At 44.7% G+C, this 21,555-nt stretch overlaps 1 protein-coding gene across 4 annotated transcripts; it reads left to right on the top strand.

The window, feature by feature from the left end:
- The first annotated feature begins 1,405 nt into the window (after nt 1-1,405).
- MPL (MPL proto-oncogene, thrombopoietin receptor) lies at nt 1,406-20,279 on the top strand. 4 transcript variants are annotated; one of them, XM_088674105.1, is made up of 12 exons: nt 1,406-1,692; nt 7,088-7,220; nt 7,338-7,519; nt 9,267-9,379; nt 9,969-10,125; nt 13,528-13,657; nt 14,253-14,434; nt 14,623-14,765; nt 16,833-16,989; nt 17,245-17,332; nt 18,119-18,200; nt 18,900-20,279. In XM_088674105.1, the coding sequence occupies exons 1-12, from the start codon at nt 1,599-1,601 to the stop codon at nt 19,335-19,337; spliced, it is 1,899 nt and encodes a 632-aa protein (XP_088530231.1). In that variant the 5' UTR covers nt 1,406-1,598; the 3' UTR covers nt 19,338-20,279. The 4 variants fall into 4 exon arrangements, with proteins under 4 accessions (XP_088530231.1, XP_034980180.2, XP_034980179.2 ...); XM_035124289.3 differs by having other exon boundaries at nt 18,116-18,200; XM_035124288.3 differs by having other exon boundaries at nt 9,267-9,421.
- The last annotated feature ends 1,276 nt before the right edge of the window (nt 20,280-21,555 follow it).

Below are 21,555 nucleotides of genomic sequence, written 5' to 3'. Positions count from 1 at the left end.
GATTTGCTTGCGGGGTGTTTAGTCATCTTCCTATTGTTTGTTCATCCCATACTTTTAAATATCCTGTCATCCTATCACTTTCCTAAATCCAAAGAGTCCTTTGTTTTTAAAGTGTTAAGGCAACAGCTTTTAAATCCACTTTAATTGCACAAACCTTTTCTGGTGTGTGCTTGAATCCGTCCCACAAAATAGTGACAGCCTGGAGGCACTTTTAGTGATCTGGTCCTTGAGTTACATGTTGTGGTGGAGCAAATAAGGGGTGGTCCCAGTACCCATCTGTTGCTTGAAGATTTGCTTGGGGCCTCATTCCCAGATGCTCCTCACAACTTGTGAATGTGAGGGCCTGTTGACTGTTTTCTCCCACTGGTTCCAACAACAGTTGTTTTCTTAATGTTAACTGTCACACATGGTAGAGGGATATCACAGGAATTGTGGCTGGGAGGGGTACAGTCTTGATAACAATTGGCACCCACCTCTCTCTGCACCTAGTGGGGTGTGTGTGTGTCGCATAAACTTGCTAACCACATTATTGGCATTCCCTTGCTGAGTCTGAGAAAAAAAGGTGCATCAAGTGTAACACTCTGCTCTGTGTGCACAACAGGATGTCTATGGGAAGCCCACAAAGGACCCCTGGATGGTTAAGTCCAGTCAAAGGTGACTATGGTGTTATGGCACTCATCTCACTTTCAGGCCGAGGGAGCTGGCATTTGTCCACAGACAGCTTTCCGGCTCATGTGGCCAGCATAGCTAAACCGCTTCTGGCGCAACGGGACACCATGACGGAAACTAGAGTGCACAGAAACACTGTTTACCTTCCCGCCACAGCTGTACCGATTTATCTACTGGTATGCTTTTGAACTGCTAGGTTGGCAGAAGCTGGAACAGAGGAACGGAAGCTCGACCCATTGTGTGGATTTGAACTGCCGACCTTCCAATCAGCAAGCCCAAGAGGCTCTGTGGTTTAGATCGCAGCACTACCCGCTCCCTTGGGAAGCCCACAAGCACCATGTGGGTGCAATACCACTCTCCCATTTAGCAAGTGCAACCACAGAGCCATTTCTCCCTTACCCCGCACTCGAATTCCCAGACCAGAGCCACCCTCATTTGCCTGGAGCCCCCGGCTCCCCCCCCCCAATTCACAACGTTCACAGACTATTCTTATTCTGAGAGCACTGCCTGCTCCTGCCCAGTCCTCTACGACATCCAGTGCTTCCTGCCCAAAGGCCCTGTCCTTAAGAACCACCACCACAAGGGCAAGACATACTGCCTATTATCTGATCATAGCAGCCTCCAGCCAATGCTGCCACTCTTGCAGGCCATGGCGCAGTGGTTTTGGGCTGGGGAAGTGGTGGGGCCCAGGACTGGAGGAGGCCTTTACCCAGGCTTCCTGAGCAGCTGGCCTGGCACTTCCCAGATAAGCTTCCCTTGCACAGGTCCAGCAACAAAGGTTCAGAGCTCTGGGGCTGACTGCTACGTTCACTGGAACAAAGAGCCAAGCAGTCCCTGTCTGCTACCTCAGCAGGAGTCCAGGCCACTGATGTATCCATGTGTCCAATGTTCTGCCAGAGCCTATACTGTCAACACCAGCTCCCAGTAGGATGGCAGTTCCTCTGCGCTTGGTGAGGCCGCTGCTTGCCATACTCCTGCTCATCTCCTTGCCTGTGCTGAACTGTGTCTACATCACAGATGAAGGTAAGATTACAAACTGCTACTACCGTCCATGGTTTAGGGCAGAGATTTCCAAACTTTTCATGTTGGTAACATACTTTTTAGACATTCGTCATTTCACAACACAGTCATTCAGTTTTACTAGCAAACCGGAGATTAAACTAGCCCCTTTCCTGCCCCGGGAGGAGCTTGGGGAGCATTACCACGCTGCAGCCGACACACTAATGTGTCGCGACACACAGTTTGGAAAGCTCTGGTTTAGGGGAAATGGTGAGGATGAAGCATGGCTTTTTTTTTTTTTGCTTTTTTTGTGGCCCTAGAAACCTCATTAGGAAAGCCAGACAGTGAACATTCTTGTGGATGAAGGGCATCTGGGCAGAGGGGATGGGATGGGGCTTTCTGGGAGCACCACAACAACCAGCTTTCCTGGGTTAGGATTTCCAATTTCTGATTAAAAATGCACTCTAGGCTTTTGATCACTGTGGCACACAGATGTCATCAGGCAAGGCTCCTCACAATGCAGTGATGAAAGAAGACACTCTTTTCAAACTATTCTCTACCATGCCCTTATTAAAACATAACTCTGTACTGTACCATGTGGGGTCAGGAAATTTTGGAATAAACAAAGCTCTTCCATACTCATGGATCAAGGTCCACCTTGGCTGCTGCAGAAGGAGGGTTAGGAGAAAACCCTTTCATGTCCTATGCCAGGACGAGGCCCAGCACAGAGAACTATAGATCCCAGAACTATAAGTGCTGAAAATTGTAGCTCTGTTGAGATAAACTACAGTTCCCGGGATTCTTTGGGGAAAATATTGTGCTTAACATGTATGGCATATTCACAGCCTCAGAGATCTACCTGCACACCTCCACCAAAGGGTTTCCTCTGTACGTTATTCAGGGCCACCAATCAACAGAAGAGCAAGGAACATTGAGATGTGGAAAGATGGAATAGGTTACAAAGGCTCAAAGTGAATGTGGGTACCAAGAGAGCCAAATTGTTTCCGGTCCAGATCAATGCAGTTCTTTACTAGGATCAATTAAGTGCAGTCTTTCCAGAGGATGAGAATTTTCCTCACCACAACTCTCAATAAGGGAGAAACAAGATCTGGCTAGAATTCAGGTTTGTTTTTCCAACCCCCGTTATTCTTCACTGTCCTTTGTATAATAAATAATAATAATAATAATAATAATAATAATAATAATAATAATAATATTTATACCCCGCCCATCTGGCCGGGTTCCCCCAGCCACTCTGGGCGGCTTCCAACAAAATATTAAAATACAGAAATCCATCAAACATTAAAAGCTTCCCTAAACGGGGCTGCCTTGAGATGCCTTCTAAAGGTCTGGTAATTGTTGTTCTCTTTGACCTCTGGTGGGAGGGCATTCCAAGGGTGGGTGCCACTACTGAGAAGGCCCTCTGCCTGGTTCCCTCTAACTTGGCTTCTCATAGCAAGGGAACCGCCAGAAGGCCCTCGGCGCTGGACCTCAGTGTCCAGGGAGAATGATGGGGGTGGAGACGCTCCTTCAGGTATACTGGACTGAGGCCATTTAGGGCTTTAAAGGTCAGCACCAACACTTTGAATTGTGCTCGGAAACGTACTGGAAGCCAATGTAGGTCTTTCAGGACCGGTGTTATGTGGTCCCACGGCTGCTCCCAGTCACCAGTCTAGCTGCCACATTCTGGGTTAGTTGTAGTTTCCAGGTCCCCTTCAAAGGTAGCCCCACATAGAGCACATTGCAGTAGTCCAAGCGAGAGATAACTATAGAGTGTAGAGTGGTTGTGTTTCCTCCTCGCTTTTTCTGTGGGGGGACAGGGATGGGGGGACAGGGACATAAAAATGACACTGACCAAGAGTTCTATGTTCAAAACTTGAATAGCTCATAAGCAATTAGATACACATAACCGTTTGATCAGTGAGCTTTTCATCTTTTGCTGATGGATATGATACAGTTAGAAATACTACAAGGACAGAAACCAAAATCTAAAGAAATTCTTCTTTGACTTAGCATGAATCATAAACCTTAAATTGTTTAAGGGTAAGATGTGAAATTATTTTCTAAATATATATAGTATTCAGATTTCACAGATATCCTATATTCTGCAGTGTTACTTCCCGAACCCTGAATTCTGATGGTATACTGTAATTCATTTTACCTTCTTGCATTGTTTGTTCCTACAGAATGATTGATCTTTTATTTTTTTGTTTCCCTCTCAAATCTTTTAAAATGAGGGCCCCCTCCAGATGTCCCTTTTATTGTGTATTTGTGATGATTTGTCATTACCCATGATTCTGCCTGCAAAAGTGACACGGTGAACCACACTGTTTCCAGTCAATGCATGTCCTGCTTTTCTTTCTTACTGGGATTCTACATAACAATATTTACCCTTGTAAGACACTCCTGAAACACTGTGGGAGGGAAAAACAGCTAGTGAAATATTTTCAATATGAAAATGGCTAGTGGGGATGGGTTAATGAACCCTGTCACTTCTCCATTCAAAATCTTAGCATCTTGAAACTACTTTTTTTTTTTAAGTCATTGTTTTCATTGCATTTGCGTATAATGTGTAGTTTGCTCCCTTATCTCGCTTCCTCCCACTCTCACTGGGAGTTCTATCTCCCTGGGACAGGAAGCTGCTCCCCCCGCCCCAAGTTTGCCACAAAACCACAAGGCTATTTTGGGATGTTTGTGAACACTTCCTGGCAGCAAATACTTTGGGGTGGTGGTGATCATTAGCTCCCCCTTTCCCTAATCCTTTCCCAACCCACCCAAACAACTGTGTTGCCAATATGGATGTTCACATTGAAAAAACCAAAACAGAATGACAACATTTAGGGTCAGTACTGTTTGCATTTGTGGGTTATGAAAATCAGTACTGTTAGACGGGCATGTGGTGTACAAAAATGAAAATGCAAGAGATGAGGAACCTATGGCCCACCAGAGGTTGCTGGACTACAACTCCCATCAGCCCTAAACACTGGCCATGCTGGCTGAACCAATGGGAGGCGGAGTACAACACGTCCTCATTCTTGCATTATAGAGAAAATTAATACTGTTGGGGGGGGGGGAGCATTTTAATGAGCCACTAAGCTGCATGGCAGAAGGGGATCATAACAGGGCCAGGGAGTGCAGGCTGTACCATCCACCCCAAGATGCAGTGTGGGGTCTTTTCATGTTACCTAGTACAGTATGTAGTTTTTCAGAGAACTGCACCCAAACATTCAGGTTGGTGCCAAAGAATGTGACCATGGAGGTGCACAACCAGCCCCCCACCTTTATTGAGCAACTTCTTGAACCTCACCCCACACCCAGTTAATTCAAAATTAACCAACATTATTTGATCCCTTCATGTGGCTAACTTTTTATCTAGATCATCAACAGTTCTCCTCGTTTGTCAGCTTCTAAGACTGTATGAACCCCCACCCCTCACCCCCATTTGCTCTGCAGTCATCATTAGGACTCACACTGCTTGTTTGGGAAGTGGCAAAGCCCACATTATCTACAATCCATATCTCTCTTTTGTTGGTTTGTTATGAAATAAATACTGTGTTTTGGTGCATTTTCTGACACACCTGCTTTGAACCAAATTGAGAAAAAGAACCACCTAGTTGCATTTCAAGCCAGTGATGTGGCATTTCAAGCCAGTGATGTGGCATTTCAAGCCAGTGATGTGGCATTTCAAGCCAGTGATGTGGCATTTCAAGCCAGTGATGTGGCATTTCAAGCCAGTGATGTGTCACAGCCTAACACACATTTCTCTCCACTGTGGTGTGTCTTCCAGAAATTCTATCATGCATTTGATAAGGATATTTGATTTTATATCCCTTCCCTCCCCATTATCATAGCTACCTCACCCCGTGTTGGCAAACAGGATCCTCTGCCCTGCCCACCCCAGGCTAACTGTAGGTGGGGGGAAATTTGTTGTAATCATTGAGGGGAGAAGGGATAAATTCCCCCACCACAACCGCAGCATGCTGCGTTCCCAATGAACATTGCTGCTTGGCACTTGCAATTTTAAAAACAAAACAATGTTAGACAGGCATCCCCAAACTGCGGCCCTCCAGATGTTTTGGCCTACAACTCCCATGATCCCTAGCTAAGAGGACCAGTGGTCAGGGAAGATGGGAATTGTAGTCCAAAACATCTGGAGGGCCGAAGTCTGGGGATGCCTGATGTTAGAGAAACCATTAGTATCAGGTGTAGTTAGACTCCTAAGAAGCTTTTGCTATAAGAATTTTGAGGTCACACATATATAATAAATGTTCATAAATGTACCACGCAAATAGTACAGGAAGAGAGGCCTGAAAACCATTTTGACTCTCCCAAACTGACCAGAATTAAAGTGATATCCATCTTGTTGTAGGAGTTTCCCCCACCCCACTGAATCACACACACACATTTCCACTTGACTAGCAACTTGCGAGCCATAATCCTGTCAGCCGGAGGCTCTGCCAACTGGACATTTCCTCATCAATGGTGCCAGACTGCTAGCCATCTCATTCACAATGGAAGACTCCTCCAAACAAAAGACAGTGATCAACTCTTGCGAAAAATTTCTCTGAGAGGAGAACTAGGAGAGGTGTCAAAAGTGCTCAGATTTCTACCTTGAACCCTCCTTTTTTGTGAGGTATTGATTACATAGCTGTGATGTAGGAATGATGTATTGGGGGTGTTTCTTGGTGATGGGAAAACTGATAAAAGTGGAGGCTCTCTTTTGTTCTGGGTTCCTTCCTTGTTCTCCTGCGTGAGGGGAAGGACCCTGTTGCAACAGCAAAAATAAAGGCTTTGCTTCTCAAACTTCTCTGGTTGGCCTCTGTTATATTCTCCGACCGATGGAGAACCCAATAAGGGCTCTTGTGTACCCCATAAGGGAATAAGGGCATATTTTGCTTATATCACTTCATTAGAGTAGGCCAAACTATTGGTTTATCTGGCCTGGCACTGTCCAAAAGTGAAGAAGCATTTCACATCATGCACTACCTGATTTTCTTAGCACACTGAAGAAAGGCCCTATGGGAGTGGTGTCTTCTCCCCTTCTGAAACTTCCCCACCCCCAAAGGCTTGAGCATGGCTATAAGACTCTTATTCCAAGCTGACTGGAGCCCTGGAGAGAAGCACAAGCCGTGACAGGCCATGGTGACTTACTGGACCATTTGTTACAGCTTGTGCTTGTACAAACACTTGTATTAATCTCTATGACCACAGTTCTATTTGCCATGCACTTGCTTCCTCTCATCTCACAGTCCAGATGACTTTGGGTATTTGTGGTTACAGTTGTCACCCTATTCAGCTTGAAGACTCATGCAAGCTTCTTTCTTTCTTTCTTTCTTTCTTTCTTTCTTTCTTTCTTTCTTTCTTTCTTTCTTTCTTTCTTTCTTTCTTTCTTTCTTTCTTTCTTTTTCTCTCCCCACAGAGGCTGATCTACTGGCCGAAACAGCTCAGGACATCTTCTGCTTTTCTCGAACCTTTGAGGATCTCACTTGCTTTTGGGATGAACCTCCACATGTGGATGGGGCATATCGGCGTTTCTTCTATACATACAAAGGGTGAGGGGTTTTTATACATGGCTATGATCCATAATCCGGGCTGCCTGGAAGGTTTGCAGTAGAATAATACTGCAGCTCCTTGAGGTTTTCCACTGCCCACTCTCTTCATCTCTACAGAGACAGAAGCCGAGAATGCACTCTGCGGTCAACAAAGCACAGTGATGGAGGCTGGCGCCATGTCTGCATCTTCCCCAGGAACCATCAGGATGTTCTGCTCTTTGCAGAACTCCACGTTGAGGTGTTAGACACCATTAGTAATCGCACCACTCGCTCACAGGATCTTTCAGTGGCGTCTGTTGGTAAGCCTTCCTTCGGATTTGAGAAGCAAGGAAATGTGTCATGGCTCATGGCTCATCTTAGTCCCACTGGGGATTGAACAGTATCCTGAAGTACAATAATCCTCTGCTCCGTCTTAAGCCAAGGAGTGGCTAATAAATGGCTCTGTCAATGTGGTTGGTCTCCCAACTCTCATCATCCCCTTTGGCATCATGGCCAATGATCATAGATTAATTGTACTCCAGAAATATCTGGAGGGCCACAGGTTACCAAACAACTTCCTGTGCTGTCCTTCACTGACATCTGGTGTTTGCTAAGATAATTTTGGTGTTTCTGGAGTTGGGGTGCCTTTACCTCAAACACAACTAAAAGTCAGAGCAGTTGCATTTCATTTACTCCATGATGGGTTTTCATGTGGCGATGTACAGTTTTCCTGTACAGTGACAATGGGTTACATTGTGTACATGTTTTATTTATTCATTTAGTGTCACCAGTGTTCATCTTACAGCATTTGACAAGTATTCATTTCTTTATCTGAAATATTTTGAATCCGTCCTTAATGATGCATTACCCTCACAAGGCACATAAAAGCATGACAATTAGTATTACAATATTATAAATTTAATTTAACATAATTTGATTTATTACCAACCCTTCACCCAATGGTGAACCCATGGTGGCATTACAACAATTTAAAATACGCAGCATGACATTAAAAACAATTTTTAAACACTTAACAATCACAAAAAAATGCAATCACAAAACATGTGATGGGTCCTGAAAATATGCATCTCAGGTGTCATCCTTAGGACAAGGTCCTAAATCCCACCCACCACTGGCAGGGCTTGTTGAGTGGTACAGCCATCACTGCATTAGGGTTTTCTGCTGGGCCCCACCACTCACAGATATACCATTAGCAAGCTTCCTGTCTGCAACCACATTTGGAGGGCAAAAGGGGGGCAGCCGAGTGAAGGGACACCTCTGCCTAATCCAGCCCCCAGCCTGGCAAAAAACAACAACAACAACAGTAGTGAGGATGAGGCCATATGTATCTCCCTGGGAAGGGATGGAGTTCAAAGGGGCGGGGCACTGGCATCAGCCAGCCAAACAGGTCTTGTTGGTGGATCAGGGAGTAGAGCCTGTCCTAAGGATCTCACAGTATGTATGAGGAGGAAAGCCAGTGTCAAAGGGAAGGATGGATAAAGTGGAGGTCACATAAATAAGAAAGGAAGTTACACCTACTTAAGCTTCACGCTTGAGGATGTGACACCAACAAATTCTTGCGATCTGTCATTTCAACATTTGGCTCTGTCCATATGGCTGCCCTTTTCCTAGAGGCTAAGAAGCAGTGCACCTGGCCAGAATGCGGATGCCGAGATTGACATACCTGTCCCATACCACCAGAGTTTGCCCTGGCCTAGCTGGAGAACTGCAGCCCACCTTTCCGCCGCTTTGTTGTTGCATGCTGCAGTCCCAAGAAAGCAACCTTGCAGCAGCCAAGTCCCCAGCATTCTTGCTTGCATCTGCAGATTCCTGCACTCCCAGTTGACTACCACTCAGAGAAGCATTCCACTGTAAATATACTGCATATACAGGAGAAATGTAACAAATCCACATATTGTGTATTTATTAGAACTCCACTTGTGGATTTACTGTTGCTTCAGAGATTGAAACAATGGTAATATTTACTGCACCACTTAAGTGTTGAAATTATACAGTATCTTCATCTGTCTTCATTTGTAAATCCCACAATTGTCTATCTATGCTTAGGTCTGATTGCTCCACCAATGAATGTAACAGTGGCGTGGCCTGGAGTGGCACGAGAGTTGCATGTGACCTGGACCCCTCCACCTTTCCACTATGCAGAATTCTTGGCCTATGAGGTTATTTACAGTGCTGAAGGCTCCACGGAGCCACCATCCAGGGTATGGCTTATATGGGGCAGGGGAGGTTGTGGTATATGACACCTGCAGGGCAGCTGATTGTGTCTAAAACTCTAAGCAGGACACCAAGCTCTGTGGCTATCATGAAGGAGCAGTTCAATGTAGCTTGCATTTATAGGTGAGCCTACTTAATTTGCACAATCTGAAACACTACACGAACCTTTGAACTCTATGATTCTATGAAAACACAGACATCCTTCCAAATTCAGAATGCTCTGAATTTTGCAGTGCAGTTCTCCAGCCAAATAGTGTGTATAAAAACACAAATACTAGGATAAAAGGTGCCTACAAATGCACATATTAGTGAAAATAGCATACAAAAAACGCATTAGATAAGGGAAAACACCCTTGCCAAAATGTGTGTATTAGACAAAACTGCATATGAAGCAGCATAAAAGGGGAGAAATTTGCAGTAAAATGTTGCTGGATTTTCTTGAGGACTTGTTGTTAAACAATTTGCAAACAGATGAGTTACCGGGAGAAACTACCTCCACTAATCCTTACATGTGCCTGGTTCTGTCCCTCATAGATGGAAGTGAAGAACAGCCATACATGTCGCCTCAGAGACCTGCTCCCTGGGCACTGCTACCACATCCAAGTACGCAGCAAGCCTGATGGCCTCTCTCTTGATGGGCTCTGGGGACCATGGTCTCCAGTAGTATTAGCAGAGACACCCCATCTCCCTGGTAAGTGTCCTGTTGTTTGGTAAGCAGTTGTCATGGGGATCTCAGTTGCATTACTTTCTTTAAAAAAAACTATTGAACAAATTTAACAAAACACATTATCAATCAATATAACCCAGGGGTCAGCAAACTTTTTCAGCAGGGGGCCGGTCCACTGCCCCTCAGACCTTGTGGGGGGCCGGACTGCATTTCGAAAAAAATATATGAACAAATTCCTATGCCCCACAAATAACCCAGAGATGTATTTTAAATAAAAGGACACCTTCTACTCATGTAAAACATGCTGATTCCCGGACCATCCACGGGCCGGATTTAGAAGACGATTGGGCCACATCTGGCCCCCGGACCTTAGTTTGGGGACCCCTGATATAACCAATTACATTTCCCCCCTTTTTATACCCTACCCTCCCTCCCTCTCCCACCCTCCAGAGACTTCCCTCAGCTCCCCCCTCTTATTTGTTTACACATATTATTCTCTGCATTTTATAAAGTTGTACATATCATTGCCTTATCTATCCTATGTTCTACTAATAAATTGTGGATGTTTATTAAAAACCTGCCAAGGAGTCCAAGTCTTTTTGTTGTGACCATTCCTTGACTGGGAAAGCTTGGTCACATTAGTTAATGCACTGGTTACTTCAAGACTGGAATTACACATTGCACTCTATGTGGGGCCTCCCTTGTGCTTAATCCAGAAGCTACAGTTAGTTCAGAGTGCAAGGATACAATTGCTGGCAGGAGACTCTCCTCAGAGAGACCTGCACTGGTATTTACTGTTAGTCTATAAAGCCCTTAACAGCTTGGGATCAGTTTACTTGCATGTTTGCCATACCCCATACATGCCCACTCAACCACTTCGATCAGCGGAAATGGCATTCTTACAGGCGTCACATACCGTATTTTTCCGTGTATAATATGCCCGTGTATAAGACGCCCTCTATTTTGGGGGACTCCAAATTAAGAAAATGGGGGGGGGGAGATGGCACAGAGTCATTAAAAGCAAACAAGCATCTGCTGCTCGCCAACAGCAGCTAGCAATCGTATGCTCAACTGCCGCAGTGGCAACCGACCCAAACAATTAAACTCACTTATGCAGAATGCAATGATGGCTTTAAAAGAGGATTAGGCAAATTAATGGAGGGTAAGGCTGTCAATGATGGCTATGCTCTGCCTCCTTCTGAATAGCAGTGGCTGGAAACCACGGAAGGGGAGAGGCCTCTTTGGCCCAGGTCCTGCTTGTGGCTTCCCCACAGGCATCTGGTTGGCCACTATGGGAACAGGTGGCTGTATTAGATAGATCACTGGCCTGATCCTGCAGACACTACCAGTTTTTATGTGGTAACACTAGGTGATATGAAATGCTTCCAAGAAGCGCTTGTTAAATCTTCAAAGCTTTATTGCTTTACAATAAAGAGCAAACACCAGAATAAGCAAATCACAAAAAAGAAACGCTTGTTAAACTATGAAAGGTAATATATGAAATGCTTCCAGGAAATGCTTGTTGAATTATGAAAGATAATGAGCACCTGGACTAATTAAAACAGCATACACCTCCCTTGCAAAATAAGAGATGAAGAGCAATAGGAGTATCTAATTGAATCTTCACTGACTTCCTCAGAGTAAGGTAAATCTCACTGCTGTTATAATCTGTATTCTGACCCACGATATAATCTGTATTCTTGATCCACGATCAAGTCATGTATGGCAGTTGTCTTGTGAATCATTGACCTGGCATTGCACAGCAGCACCTTCAGGTCATGTGGGTATCCCTTGCTGATTCCAGTATCCACCAGACCCGGAGGCAGGGATCGTCCTCAAACAATGACTAAGCCTGCCTCCTCGGTAATGACATGGTCTGGTCTTAGCGTAACTCCTCCTCCTACCCGTGATCACCGAGATCAGTTGTCCCAGTGCAACCCCTCCCCCCCCCCCCCGTGGAACCTGCCCCAGCCATTTTGTTGGCTGGGACCCACTCCCAGGCAGCCCTGACCCCTCCCCTTAAAAACAAAATAATACAATAAAACAATACAAACAAAAAACAAAAAATTACAAGCTAAAATTAAACAAACCCAAATTAAACAAATTCCCAACCCAACCAAACATCCAATTTAAAAAGGTGAAAATAAATAAAAAAACATTTTAAAACATTTTAAAAAGAACTCTGTGCTGTGTAGCAGCAGCAGCGGTGGCAGTCCTTAAGAGGCCTGTGAGGCCCCACCCTGGGCCAGGTGGTGAGTGGCAGCAATGGGGCCCTCAGCACCTCAGCAGGGAAGTCCTGGGCAGCACATCATTAGATTTCTACCCCACTCTTCCTCCCCAAGGAGATCCTTTTAAGAAAAAGAACCCCATAAAAAGATGTGTCCAGGCACCAGAATTCCTAGAGGCATGTATCTGAGCACCTGTTGCCATCAGGGTGGAACCTATGCCTTCCCCGCCATATTTTTGCCATCTCTTTGTAATGTAAATATTTGTTTCACCAACGCTGACATAAATTGATATGTGCAAAAAGCAACAACCATTTATTTCCATCAGGGTGGTGGTAGTGGCAGCAGTAGATCGTCTCTAGTAAGGGAAGGGGAGCTGAGGTGACCTTGGTAGGAACAGGGGCCTGAGGCAAGAGGAGCAGACTGAGAGGGAGGAAAAGGCCATCCATCCATCTTGGGTTTGCCACAAGTGGCCAGGTGAAGGCCAGGATCTGTCTTTAATGTGAGGATGCAGAGGATGTTCATGTCTTGTCTATGAAGGCAGGGTGGTGTGGAAGCAGAGGACTGGTTTGACCTTTAGGATACTGTCATAGAAAAAAATTTGGGGAGGGGGGAATGGGTAGAGGCAGGAACCAGTGGCAAGCAAGCAAGATCTTCATTGTTCTGTTGCAACAGAGTCCCCCACCCCTGTCCCGCTGCACGAAGGTGAGGACCCAGAACAAAAGTGTGTAACAGCTTTTAAAGGTTTAGAAATAGCCAAAGACCACCCAAAAGCATCATACAACCGTCACAGAAACAGGCGGTATACAACATAAATTTGAGAGTTTGGCTTGTCTCCTGTTTCTCAAGATACCTGATAATGCTTGCTGACTTGCATTATCCTGGTCAGTCTGGGCCATCTTTTGAAATGGTATGTACCCTAGTTTCTGAAACCATTATCACAGACCCCTCCCCTATTCATAAACAAAGTGTGCTCTTTTGAGTGAATCTGAAGGATTTTTAAATGAAAATAACCATTGTGGAAGGTTTTTCCAAGGTATTTCCTCCTGCAGAGAAATATTTGGGATCTGAAATATTTCAGGCATGTGGTTTATGCACTTATGTTTTATTTATGACACCTTGGAATTCTTATGACAATTCCACATTGTATTTAAAAGATGCTGTCTTACTCCTGATTCCTTTCTCTCTCTGTTCTGCCAAGAGGAAATTGGCCTGCAGTGCTTCACTCCTGACCTACGCCAATTGCGCTGCTGGTGGAAGTGGGAGACCACAGAGCCTGGCCCCTCTCAAAGCATATTGTACTGGGCAGAAGAGAACAGCAGAAATTCAAGGTGACACAACAACAACACCCTTGCCCCAAATCCTGAGCTGTCCTGCTTCCGTAGTTCAGATATAAATGCTGGTGTCCACCATTCATCCTCCAAAACACCCCTGCCTCCCCCTTAACTCTCACATGTCCACAATAGGCAAAGCTCTGAATCAGCATCGCATCTGAAGTCACCCAAGGCTGCCCCCAAATATTCATATCATCTAGTCCAACCCTATACAAAGCAGGGAAATGAGGCAGATCACTTTTGCCTATGTGGACTTGCACATGTCCAGGGACTTTCTTTTTTAAAGATGTGTGCACAAGTACCTGTGTAAGAAGTAAAAAGGTAGTGGAGGCAGAGGAGGAAGAATGGTTGAGAGGAGGGACAAAAAAAAATCCTGGGTATTTTTCATCAGGCTCTGTGCATTAATGCAGACAGCAAGCACCAAAATAGCAACGGATCTATTGACTGGGGGGGGGGGGGGACTGGAGTGTGTGGGCATTTGTGAGCCAACCATACATGCAAAAAGAAAAAATGAGCTTCAAATGACCTGTTTGCAAGATAATGCCTCTGTGTGGACATAGCGTCTGACTCCATCCTCACTCTTGGTTTCCAGAATGCAAACCTGGCAGAAGTGTAAGGGGAAAGAAGAGGAGATTAAGCCCCACTATGACCGCCATAACCAGACATGCACCTTCCAGCCTAGCAACACAAGTTATATCTCTGTCCTGGTGATTCTCAGCCAGGGACAGCAAGAAATCAACTACTTGAAAGAGCCATTCCAACTGCACCATGTTGGTAAGAATCTCCAACATGTCTGGGCCATGGCACCATGGCTGCTGTCAGTCTGCATTTTAGGGATAGCAAACTGTCCTGAAGAGCAGGGGCGTCAGGTGGTGTATAGTGCTGTTTGCACTGCATTAGGCCTCTGCTGCTTCTGCAAACTGAGCTGACTTGACCAGCCATCTCTCTCCCTCTGATTACAGTACTCACTGCCCCACCAAGCATCCTGCAAGTCACTGTAGACAGAGGTGTGCTAAAGTTGGAGTGGGCACCACCACTGGAAGAGTTAGCTGAACATATGGTGTATCAGATACAGTATGCAGTGCAAGACACCTCAAAATGGAAGGTAATATAAAAATGTATGAGGAATGCATGAGAGAGTATTAGGAGGACCACACATCTGTTGTATTAGATACCCCTTTTCCCCCTTTCAGTGCTAGAGCACAATTGGAAACATAAGGGAAGTGCCTTTAGTAAAAAAAAAACACACATAGCCTTTCCCAGGAAACACTCCCATGTCCTGGCAGCAGCTGAAAAAAGGAAAGGAAAGAAAAGAAAGGCTAATGCAATTGCAGGCTGCATTAATAGAGCCGTAGTTTCCAAAATGAAAAGCAATAGCTCCACTTTATTTTGCACCAGGACCTCATCTGCATTACTGTGTGCAGTGCTGGGCTCCTCACTTTTCAGCTATAGACAAAATGTAATGAGTTCAGTGGAAGGCAATGAATCAGTGTCAACAGCATGAATTATGCTCCATCCCCAGCCATCACCATTGGTCTGGGAGACACAAGCACAAGCTGAAGGGATGTGTGTCGTTGTTGGAATGTCCAGTCACCAAACTGGTCTCTGTTTATACATGTCCTGAGGCATGTGAGACCACATAGCTAAGGCTATTAATAATAATAATAATAATAATAATAATAATAATAATAATAATAATAATAATTTATTATTTATACCCCATCTGGCCGGGTCTCCTCAGCCACTCTGGGCGGCTTCCAACAGAAGAATAAAACACAACAATCTATTAAACATTGAAAGCCTCCCTGAACAGGGCTATAAAACAGCTTTTATAGAACAGGTTATTTTTGCAGCTCAGCTAGGGTGGCTATAGGGTTCTGACCCAGTTCTTCTGAAGTAGCCAATTATATATCAAGGAGCTCACCTGATGCTGCCTCACCCAACAGGGCCCAAACTTCCATCTTCCAGTCTATGGTGCCCCTGGTCTTTCACTCAGTTCCTCCAGATTGTTCAGTGTTTTGGGGTGAGATGCAATCACATAATGGCAAAATCAAGTTGCACAATTCAAATGGATTTGGTGCTCTTGTGCAACACACCTGTCAAAACTAGACTTTTTTTACAATAACAAAAGTGATGTAGAAATGTGCTGGAAAGTGTGGGCTAACAGTTTGACACAGTGTCATCAACCTTGGGTCCCCAGCTGTTCTTGAACAGGCATAGGCAAACTTGGCCCTAGACATTATTGGGACTACAACCCACATCATCCCTAGCTAACAGGACCAGTGGTCCCAAACATCTATGCCTGTTCTTGAACTACAGCTCCCCTCATCCCTGACCATTGGCCATACTGGCTAGGAATCATAGGAGTTGTAGTCCAACAACATCTGGGGACCCAAGGTTGAGAAAGGCTGCTCTAGTTGACAATGGACTGATCTAAGGTGGGTCACAACAAGAGCACTACCACCATGCACATATATGGCAAAAGATTAAGAAATAGGTTCTGAAATGCATTTTGGGGTTAAAAGTGAGTCCTGAGTCTGAAAAGATTAAAAATACCTGCTGTAAACAATTCAGAGAGAATGCTAAATAAACAGGTTGTCTGGAAGCATCCCAGGTCAATTATCTTTTATAACTCCTCTGCTCCACTTTGTCATTAAAAAGCCTTTGATCAACATGCCAGGCTTCTCCAATGAGGTTTGTGAACTTTCTGATACAATTGTCCTCAACCCTTGTAGAGCTGTCTTCTGGCAGCAGGATTTCTAGCAAGTTCATAATAAAAGCAAGAGATGCGGCTTTTTTGCACTAGTTGCAATTTGCAGACCATCTTCAAGGGCAGTGTCACATGCCATACTGCCATATCTGGCTTATGAATTCAAGGCAATCAGCCAGAAATGGGAAAAGCTTAAACAAAGGGACTTAAAGATGCTACATCCTCCAGTTTTTCAACACAAACAAGGCCTTTCACAAAGTGGGGGAGTGAGTGTGAGAAAGAGACCCATGTTAGAAGTCTGTACTGGGATCAGATGAGTGATGCTTGAGGACTAGCAAATACAGAGCAAAAGCAGTCGCACAGCTCTGACTCAGATAGCACAACAGTATCAAGGCTTCTGCTCTAGGTTCTGGATGTGAATCTAACCAGCTAAGCACACCTAATGGGTCATTCTCTGGGCAGACTCTGCAGGTGCAGTACTCAAACAGCAGTGAAATTCATCTGGCAGCCGGGGGCCACTGCTGCCTTCAGCTGCGTGCTCAGCCAGATGGACAGAAGTTCCAAGGGAACTGGAGTGTGTGGTCAGAACATGTGTGCACTGATGTCCCACCTGGTTCAGGTAAGAGACCACAAATAGAAATGTAGGGTTGGATACAGGCACTGTTTTTGTCTATTAAAAAATTGTTTTGGTGTACAGTACTCTCATTTTCCTACTCATATTGAAATACTGCCCCTTAAAGAGGCCAAACTTAAATTCACAAAACGTTTAGCGTTATGCGTACCTCTGCATCGCCCGAGGCGAGGCCCAAATGGGCATTTAGAAAAGAGCTGACATAGTTTGGTAACACAGCTTCACCCTTTGTATCTTCCCTAGGTTCAACCATCTTAAATGTGACACCTGCTCTGTTGCTCTGTGCAGGGCTTGTATTGGGGCTGGGCTGCATCTTCCTGTCCATTCACAGGTAAATTTACATCATCTAGCATTCACCTTCAATTCTTAGTTTTATTTGGGGGGCCAGTTGCAAATTAGAGAAACTGTTATGGGCACTGTGCACAGACAATAATCATGCACACATCACAACCATGCACATGAATGTATGTTAAACACACACACTCCCACCTTCACCAGCAATTAGGTTTGAAAAAACCATTTTTGCTTCCCTGCCTCCCACATCAGAGGTATCTATCTTCCTAGAGTGCAGTTGGAAAGGAAGTTTGTACACATGCATCCAAGAAGTTCACTCACATACACATATCCTACAACAATTAGGTTTGAGCAAAGTCTCCTATTGGAGCCAATAGAGGACTTTTTCCATTCCTGTTTGCAAAGTGTCCCTCCCCTGATGCAATTAGGCATGAAAAAAGCCCTCTATTAGCTCTAGTCTAGTAGGAGACTTTGTTCAAACCTAATTGCAGAGGAGTTCTACTGGGGGAGGAGGTTTAAAGCTGGGGAGAATAAACTCCCCTCCCCAGCTTTCACCCTCAACATTGAAAGCTCACCTCACTCCACCAGTGGTGCCATGATTAGGCTACTACAGTATTAGCTACGCTAGTAGGGTTCTTTAAAGTTTAATTGCTCAGGGTGGGGGGTGGGCTGGGGTTGAAGAAGACCAAAACAAAAAACCACACTTTAGGATGGAGCTGTGATCGAGGCAGATTTGCTTCTATTAGAGAACAGAGGTCAGGTGTTGATTTGAGATCACCTGGGTTCCCTGAATTTGATATGCTCATTGTTCCTTGTTAAGCAGTCTGAAACAAAAGCTCTGGCCGCCCATCCCAGACCTTCACCATGTCCTGGATGGATTCTTTGAGGACAATGGAAAGCACCAGGTGAGGCCTTCCTCTTCCATACAGGCACCAACACCAATGTTGTTGGTGGATAGGAGACCAGGGTAATCATTTTTAAAGGAGGTGAACAGTATGGCTGCCTTACTGTTTTCCAATGTTGTTTTGATGGGAGCCTGCTTCAAGTTTGCAAGGCTTCATGACTGACATGAAAACATCAGACATAAGTTTCATAACTCTAATTAGTCTTTTCCTTGATGTATAGATTTATAAATTATTCTAATCCTGAATTGTGATTTGTAAATGTTGTCATAGTGGAAGTTTAAGAGACAGCATACTTTGTCTGAAGCAGCATTGAGTTGTTTTAACAACGTGGCCAGTCAGAATACACCAAAATAGGGTACCTAACAGTGATAAACAGGGCTATAAATACAGAACCATGAAACTGACATTTCTCTCTGCCTTATTTCTTATAGCTTCCAGCAGAATTACCTTAATTCCCATAACAAAATCTCATGCTAATGTTGCTTCTGTCAGCTATCCTCTCCCCAGGGAGATTTTATGTCTGAAGTTGGGATGGCAAATATGTGACTCCAGGTATTAAGTTTATAATAGGAGTGTTAACATGTACACAGAGATAAGTATGCATGTACACATTTACCGTACCTCCATACTGTAGATTGGAGAGGGTGAAGCCCAGGGGCATTTTTGTGTTTCTGATGCTGCTTCCTTCCCATCTTCCAGGTGAATGCTTTCTTCTGCAACAAAACTTTAGAGGACACACCTTTGACTTGCCTACTCGAAGTCCTGTCTGAGATACCCTTGGAAACGCCTAGCAGTAGCCCTCTCCTAGATACTACTCAACTGCACCAGACAGAAAGGAACACCCAGGCTTCTTCACACTTGTACTACATGGTGCCAAGTCCTAGCAATCCCCAAGGGAATAATAATGAAAATGAGTATTTTGGTGCCACTGATGATGGGCATGACACGCTCTCACTGCCCTTGGAACATGATCTACACATAACTTCAGAACTGAAGGTCCAGTTAAGTATCTTCACCTTGTTCAGCACACCACTCTTGGCTCCTGACGCAAAAGAGGAAAGAAGATGGGAAACTTCTGGGGACGAGTCCATGTCTGCCACACACATATCAAACCAGTCTTACCTGCTCATGGGCTGACTGTACATGCTCATTAGAGGGTGGCAACAAGAGATTATGTGGTTCTGTAGATTTTTGCAAAAGATATTCTCAGCTGCTGCAGGGAAGGCATTTTGCCAGTTCCTGCACATTTTGCTAATTCCTGTTTCCTGTCCTTAGCAGCTGTTTCTGGGGGATAAGGGTAAAAACTGAATGGGAGATATACTCACATGGCAACTGGTACTCAAGGCCCATCATATACATTTCGAAATGCAGTGCAATTCCTAAGAAACTACACTCTATTGATTTACCCATTTGATTTTTATAGCATGAGCCAGAGATAGCTGCAAAATGCCACTTAGGACTTTCCACAACATGGAGAAGTAAACTAGCCATTGCATGGGATGTTATGCCGATTATGAAAGCCAATCACAGCAATATGTGGTGAGCATAGGAATGCATATAATCTGTGGCTACTTAGTCTTAATGTGGTAACTCGCTTCATGTTGATAGGCCCATTGTAAAAATCAACTTAATCTATTCTACCTTTGACTTCATTTTACATCACATGAGCCACAACTCTCCTACAGCAGGGAAATCACTATACTGTACCGGGGAATCACTATAATTACTGGCATTTGCATTGTGACCAGGTGTTAGTGCACAGAATGTTTAGTAGTGTAACTTTTGTAAAAGCACACTCCCTGTGGTCCCCTCAGTGCAAAGCCACAGAAATATGTAGGAGGTGGAGTTTTTGCAAGAGTATTCAGGATGGGATGGTTTTGAAACATAACACACAGGGCTTTCCAAAGGGACTAATTGCTCAAACACCTCTTAAAATGTAAGGGTGTGGCTGAGCTTAGCATTTCGCCTTCAGACACATGTATATACTACCTATTCGTTGTTCTTCCCTGTATATTGCTTTGTACAGTCTGTGTTGGTGATTATACTACTGATAAAGAATAAAATCCCATTGGCTCTGAAGAGGTTTTACTTCATGAGATTACAAATTGCTTACACTGAAAATAACCAGTCTTGCACTGCACAACATCTTTGAAAGCATTGGTCTGTTTGTGTCAAGCGTAACATTCTAGGAACAATCTAACCTGGTCAATATTATCCTACTACCAACCTTAGAGGCTAATTTAGTGCAAAGCAGGAGAACTTGCATTTATTCCCAGCAATTAACCATATCACTAATGCTCAAACTGACTTTCTTGCAGGTAGGTAGCAGTGTTGGTCTGAAGTAGCCGAAACAAAATAATTTGTTTTGACTTTCTTGCACTTCAGGTCAGTCTACTGTTAAAATCAACAGGCCTATTACCGGTAGTTTAAATGCAAGCAGCTGGATTTAAGCAATTTGTTGATCACAACATGCATTGCACAACTGGTTATTCAGATCTTCCTCAACAAGGCAGCCTGCAATCTTCCCCAGAGTCTACTCAAGGTTGGGGACAAGACTCTGGTTTTTTTGAGGTGTGATGCCAGAGTTGGGTTCCCAGGCCAGAGCTGAAAGCGCAGCAGTCTTTGTTGTTTTTATTCCACAGGCATGGAACCCTCTGTTACTTGATGACATTAGAAGGTCAGAATTCAAGCACATATTGTACTAGAGATCAAATGCAGCATTTAACCATCACTGCTACAGGGGAGGTAAGGGGCAGACAGATTTATAAGTGCCAGGGCTTGACAATCTTGGCTAAGCTCTGCTACTATCCTTGCAGCTTTGTCTTAATAGGTGGTGCAACTCAGAATTTGAGGGGTGGCACTGTAGACATTCCCTGTTGAAAGTCGGAGCCTGTCCTGAGGATCTCTTAATTAGTGAGCTCTCTGCACAGGAGCCAACTCCTAGGGGCTGAGGTCCCTTTGCGCTCCTACCAAGTTGATAGGCATTGCCATTTAAATGGTGGGTGGGTGCTGCATCATGTGATCAATTCGGCGGGGCGGGGCTTACCTGAGCCCCCCACAATATTTTAGTCAAGTTGCCACCCCTGGCTCTCAGGAAGCGTTCCTGTGGTAGAGCACATGCTATGCATGCAAGAGGTCCCTGGTTCAATCGTTGCGAATTCACATTGGGCTGGGAAAACACTTCGTCCTCGAACTCTGAGGAGCCGCTGCCAGTAGTGTTGACCAGTACAGTACTGTACTGCGCAAGGTAGCCCAACGGCCTGAGTCAATACAAGGCAGCTTTCTCCTGTTGCGCATTTCCCCCCGGGGCATGGGGGAAAGAAGAGACTACCAAGGGCAATCACTTTTCCGAATG

The sequence above is a fragment of the Zootoca vivipara genome, chromosome 7 (genome assembly GCF_965207765.1).
Source record: "Zootoca vivipara chromosome 7, rZooViv2.hap1.1, whole genome shotgun sequence".
NCBI classification, from domain to species: Eukaryota; Metazoa; Chordata; class Lepidosauria; order Squamata; family Lacertidae; genus Zootoca; species Zootoca vivipara.
This window is presented reverse-complemented; position numbering and strand designations above follow the sequence as displayed.

Bases quoted from the DNA above. Each gene is read 5' to 3' on its own strand.
- MPL (XM_035124287.3), top strand. From the start codon at position 1,599: ATGGCAGTTCCTCTGCGCTTGGTGAGGCCGCTGCTTGCCATACTCCTG. The intron at 10,126-13,527 runs GTAAGTGTCCTG...TGTTCTGCCAAG, and splicing joins AGAGACACCCCATCTCCCTG to AGGAAATTGGCCTGCAGTGC. The intron at 18,201-18,899 runs GTGAGGCCTTCC...CCCATCTTCCAG, and splicing joins AGGACAATGGAAAGCACCAG to GTGAATGCTTTCTTCTGCAA.